This window comes from Chenopodium album, chromosome 13 (assembly GCF_948465745.1).
Source record: "Chenopodium album chromosome 13, dcCheAlbu1.1, whole genome shotgun sequence".
In the NCBI taxonomy this organism is placed as follows: domain Eukaryota; kingdom Viridiplantae; phylum Streptophyta; class Magnoliopsida; order Caryophyllales; family Amaranthaceae; genus Chenopodium; species Chenopodium album.
The window spans coordinates 9,939,790-9,946,189 of record NC_137846.1 but is presented as its reverse complement, the minus strand read 5'-3'; the positions used below and the strand labels follow the sequence as shown (position 1 = coordinate 9,946,189).

General features: G+C 31.8%; 1 protein-coding gene across 1 annotated transcript; it reads right to left on the bottom strand.

The window, feature by feature from the left end:
- Positions 1–229: 229 nt before the first annotated feature.
- Positions 230–3,444, bottom strand: LOC145574552 (putative xyloglucan endotransglucosylase/hydrolase protein 28). Its single transcript, XM_081632372.1, has 4 exons — positions 3,028–3,444; positions 2,815–2,915; positions 2,118–2,326; positions 230–1,187 (listed from the first exon to the last, which is right to left on the bottom strand). Exons 1-4 carry the CDS (start codon positions 3,233–3,235, stop codon positions 683–685), a joined length of 1,023 nt encoding a protein of 340 aa, XP_081488498.1. The 5' UTR covers positions 3,236–3,444; the 3' UTR covers positions 230–682.
- Positions 3,445–6,400: the final 2,956 nt, after the last annotated feature.

Here is a 6,400-nt window from a genome sequence, read left to right as displayed (position 1 = left end):
CAAAATTCTACACACGAGTTAAAGTAATATTGATGACGATGGAAATTGATCGATTATTAAGCTAGTTGACAATCAACATGAACGTGGAGTAATAAGTATAACAAAACGTTGCACACACTAGATTAAGAAGGGCAAACTCATAAATAAAAGAAAAGAAACAGAAAAACATACACTTGCAATCAAATATTCTGTGATCCAAGAGTATTGTCGTATTTATTGACCAAAGGAATCAACATAAGACGCTAAAAATTTATTAAAATCACAAGACATAAAACACAAATACACAATACGACCGACCTTACAATATTTAAAAAGAAAATAATAAAATTATAAAGGAACAAAAGCCATGAATGGGCATATCGTCAAACAAAATCCAACAACAATGTAACAATTATTTACATAACATATGATGAACCCACTTATAATATAAAAACTTGATACCTAACCCATTAACATATTTATGCGCACAGTTACTTTTTTTTTCTTTTTTCTTTTTTCCTTACTTTTTGTCTTTTTCCTCTATATTCATGTGAACCAAAGATAGGACCCCTAAAGACAAATATTATCCAAAATAAACATTAATGAGATATGAGACCAACATCCATGGACCAAAAATAATACTCCATAATCTAGTAGGAGAAATTGTGGCTAGCAATGGTGTGTGATATGATAATCTATCCACTTAAATCGAAGCCTTGGCGTTTTTGGTGGTACCACGGTGGTGATGATGCCTCCCATGGTGACGGCGGCCTCCTCCAAATGTGACAGGGTCGAACTTCTTCAAGCGGTCGGCCTCCCGAGAATCAAGAATACACTCGCTAGGAGGAGTCTTGTACCGGGCCTTGTCATAACAATACGAGTAGGTCAAATATTTCTTCCTATAGTTTGCCATCTTGATCCTTTGTGAAGGGGTGATGCCACTTGGTATTGAGCCATCAATCAATGAAATATCATCACATTTTCGAGACCGTTCTATTGGATCAACGGCACAACCATGGAGAACGAGGTCGGAGAATTGAGCAACATAAGGGGCATACCTATAGTCCACTTTATACTTCCCACCATTGGTGGCCCAAGTTGAGGCATCCCATATTGTAGCATACAAAGACATAGGTTTCGAAGGGAAATCACGCTTCATTGCTGCTGTCCTGTTTATCTCCCTAATGGGAACATCATCCACATAAAATCTGCAATGGATTGGAAGAACTATGATATAACATCAAAATAGTAAACATCACAAACAATAAAATCATCTTGATGCTTTTCGAGCTGTACATTTTCGATATATTGGAGTTTACTGGAATATATAAATGACATGGAAATGAAAAGCATATAAAGTCATGAAATTAGATGAGGGTCCAATATTCTCTAGGTCCATGCTGAGGCAGAAGGAAACACAATTGCCAGAGAGGTATCCTAAAAGAGATCAGCATAGACCACAGAAAACCATATGAGAAGCGCCCCCTCGAAAAAAAGAGGTAGGGGATACTACATCAAGCACCAGATAAATTTTAAGTTGCCAACAAAGATATAACATCAATAATATCTAAAGCTATGCTAAAGTCCAGGAAGAAACAACCAAATGTGACTCGGAATTTCCACCTATACGATCATGACATACGAATACACGATAAAAATATCAGTATGTCCTGGGCCTGTAAGAGACTAAGACCAGAATTATTCACACCATTTACACCATATCATGAAGATAATCGGACCGAATAAAATGTTACATTATGCTTCTCAGGAATTAGTTCTCCATTGATGAGAAAGGAAACTTTTTTAACCTATTGATTAATCAAAACTTTAGTGCCGAAATAATAAGTAGAAGTGCTTAACAGTTGTCTGCTAGTAATTGACATTCCAAATTAAGTCATTATCAATAGTGATATACTGATATGATGTAATCTAACTACATACTCCATACTAAAACTAATCCTACTTTTGTTGTTTTCAAATTTCAGCAATTGTATTAACTACTAACACAAAAGCACCATCAAGAAATAAAGTAAAGTTGACAATGTGAAGGACAACAACATGATAGATTACAAAACGAACACGACACAACACAACACACCCAATAAACAAGAATAGAATCAAAGAGAAAAAGGAATTACATTATTTGATCCTCTGTCCACAGAATGCTGTAACGATGAAATTCGTCCGAAGGGTCAAACCCCAATGTGTATCTCTCTTCTCTACCTACACTCGTGCTACCGTTTCCATACACATTGGTCTGAACCCTCCATTCCTTGCCTCGGATGTTCCCTAAGAACTCGAAATCGATCTCATCATGATTTCTCTCATACATATCACCATTAGACATCTGAAAATTGAAATAAACCCACAAATAAACACTCCTACTATGCATGTCTAGTCTACCAGATAGTTGCTGAAATCATTGACATAATCCCATATACATTTATGAAAAAATTGAAAATTATTGTAAAACATTGTTCTGTTTCTGAAAAACTTAACACACAGCTCATAGACCAAGATGATTATAACTTCAAATTTACTAGGATTAGTAACTTCTGATACAAGATGTAATTATGATTAACTAAATTACTACATACATGAAATTTAATTAATCAAGACTCAACATTTATGAAATTTTACTAATTACTCTACAACAGTAATTATCATAATCAGAGCTCAAAATCATCAATTAATAAAAGCCCATTTAGCAATACTACTAGAAACTTCTACCAAAAAATTGCAGATTAATTTAAGCAAGAATACAGCTCAATAATCAACAAAATTAAACAGGGGAACATTTCCAATAAAAAAATAATATTAAAAAAAATAACTTACATAGAAGGCAACGACAATCCCAGCAGTATAATCAGAAGGTAATTTAATCGAAGCACTGAAAAACCCATGTAAGTAGAGGTCATGTGACATAAATCCAGAACCTGGGCATATAATTTTTTAACAGAAAATATTAGAAAAATTACCCAATATTACCAAAAAAAAATTAAAAAAAAAAATGAAAACCCAGAAAATTAGAGAGTTAAAGTAGCATGCCTGTTTTTTCATCAAGAGAAAGAAGAACAGATTTTCCATCTCTAACAACCATAAGATTATCATCTCCAAATAGATGGGAATAGCCTTCATCAAATGAGATTATGGGTAGATTATTATTACTAATTACCTCAGAATTAGCAATTATCTCCTTAAAAATACAAAAAATTAGAAATAATGTTGAAATTAATCTATTTCTAAAACACCCCATTATTTTTACTTTTATTGTGCACAAAAAAAGAAGGTTTATTGTTTAGGTGATGATACTAAACCCTCCTAAACCAGGCAAATTTCTGAGCAAAAGAAAAAGAATGTTGGAGAAGAGTGAATGAGAGAGAAAGAGAGGAGCAAAAAAGGGTAAGTGAGAAAGAGACACTGTGAGTGTGAGGAGGAATGGTTTTATTGGTGGAGGGTGGTGGTAGTGAGTTTTTCTACCCTTTACCCTTTTTTTATTTTTATTTTTGGAAGTTTTATTATTTTATGGAAGAAATGTGAGATTTTTATTTTATTTTATTTTATTTTATTTTTTGGATTTGTTTTTTTTATTTTTAATGGTAAAATGTGAAAGTTCCTAGCTCTTTTTCTAGTGGGGTGTTTTTGGTAACTGGGTTAAGTATAAGTGAAGGCAAGAGCAATTCCAAGTTTCCAAGGGTAGCATGTAGCAACAATGAAGTAGTTTGGCTTGGCACATCAAATATCTAAAGTGAGTTAAGTCCATATATAACATTTTCTAATGTATGAAGCCTATGATTAAAGTAGGTAGGAGTTGTAACGTAGTACTCTAAATGGGTTAAGAAATCGTTATGTAGTGTCAGATTTGTTTTAGTCTTTTATAAAAGGAGCCCATACACGATTAGCACACGTATTATGTCAATAGACCCTTTGATATTTTTATATATTTAGTCAATTGGTCAAAAATTAATGGGTAGGACCATAAAACTCATGTCAAATTCATGCCAAATTTTGAATATAAAGTCTATGCACGGCTCATGAACCATTTGCATGCATATCACATAGTGTTGTGATTGTGACGAGCTCAAGTCGGGTTGGGCTATTTTCATGAGTCATGTTGGTCTGGCCATGCCCACTCTAGCTTTATTATCTTAACCTTGCATAATCAACATTATTTTTGCTAATAAAAAAAATTATAAGAGTTGTAGCTTGAACAAGCATGGTGCTTGTTTTAGCTACAAGTAAATATTTACAGGTATATATGTTAGATAATTTACAAGTATGTTTTTTATCTATACCATTGAAGATACCTAAATGAGTTATTCGGGTTAAGAGGATGTTTAATTCGTGATATTAATCTAAGCGTCGTTTGATTTCCAAAGTAGTATGAGTTTTTAAGGTTGGTACTTATAGTAAATATATCATGTATTTCATTTTGTTTGGAAAATGAACATTTTTCTTTTATTTGATACATGAATGAATGTATGTAACCTAAATTTCTTGAACCCACCCCTCCCACCCCACCCCACCCCACCCCACCCCACAAGGTAAGAGAATGAATAAATATTTCTCCCTTTCATATTGTTTGTTGGGCCTAATTTTTCATTTTCTTTCCATTTTTCCTTTTTATTTTAGTCCTCAAATGCCTTTTAATTTAAAGCATTCCCTATCTTTTCAAGTAATTCCATTCCTTTTTTTTCACTTATGTTCCTTTCTTCTATCTTCTCCAATCGCGCGAAACTTCTTTAGTAGTTACCACCCCCCTAATCATCAATCAATAATCTATACTTAGTACTTAAAAACTCAAACCAAGATGTACACATGTCTCCATCCTATATTATCTTTTTCAATTGAATGTGCCAAGTGTTCACTATTTCAATCCATTGTGCCACTGTTCATAATTTTAATCTATATGCCAAGTGTGTACTATTATCTTATTAATTCTAAGAGAAAGTAATTATTTAATTAAAAATTTATAATTTATAATTAACAGTTTATAACTCTAGGTACATAGTAATTGTATATTAATTATTACATATTTATATGTATATTACTATATCTTTTAACATTAAATCCACCATCCATGGCCTCTTCACCTTTATCAGCAAACCTACAATAATCGATCCCACGCACTCTTTATCTTCATCTCCCCTCTTTAATTCCCACAAATTAATTTCTTTAATCATCTTTTCGGTTACAAAATCCGCCCATAATAATGATGATAATGAGTTTTTGGTATTTATTCACAATTCACTAACCCCACTCAATGCAATATTACCTATAATTAACATAGTTCCACCTCCGTCACATTTGCATGCAGATTTGGTGAGTGACTATTATCTTTTTCTTTCTTTATCATATTTTTTTTTACATTTTAAGTTTTAATTTAATTTTTAGTGAAATTGGAATAAAATATAAACATAGATGAGTTATTGTTACTTGAAATCCCCAGTTAACAAATTGGGAAATTGTTGTATGCTTTTGTAGTAAGGTTGAAGCAAATTGAAGGTGGTTCTCAGAGGTAAAGTTCTTTGGCTTATTAATCTGTTATTTGGTTTAAGCTTCAATTAAAGGTTTGAAAATCTTTTGACAAAATAAATAATTTAGGTTTGAAATTCTTGGGTTTGGTTTAGTTGAATGATTTCTTTCTTTTTTTTCTCCCCATTTTAATTACTAAACTATAACCGGGTTGTATTAGTGATGAGTTTAAAATCACTTTCAATTACCTTTACAAATTAGAAATCAAGGGTTCAAATATATTGGTAATCAAACCCTTCATCTTCGTTGCCTTAGGATAAATATTTTAGTGGTTGCAAATAACTTAAATCATACAAAGTATTGTTTTTTTACTTATAAACAAAGGCTTATTACATGCTACAATAATTATTGGCATCTACATAGACAATAACTAATTTTGACTTATAAACACGTTTCAAAGTAACAAGTCCCATTACTTAAAATATTCTAACGAAATTCGTTAGGGGGATCAAGAAAAAGAGTTAAAATATAAAACATACATATGCAAAGAGAACAATATCATCGGCTGGAAAAATATCCTCAAAATAAGCCCGTACATTGTACGAGCCAAAAGACTAGTTTTATACTAAAAGCGAAACCTAAAGTGACACATGTCATCTCTAGGTTGAAAATTTTCCCTGCATTTAATTATTTCCTTTTTAGCTACATCTTCATTGATTTATTTGTAACTTAAAATATGGTCCTTCCATTTTGAAAATTATATTTCCAAATATACTTAAATATAATAATTTAATATAGTTGAGTATTGTTTTCGGTAAATAATTATTGTTGAATTAACATTAGTAAAAATTGTGCGTTGCACGGGACTTGAGCCCTTTTTACTTCACCTTAAAAAAATAATATTTAGTAAAAATAATTTTAGTTCAGTAAAAATAATTTCAGTTCA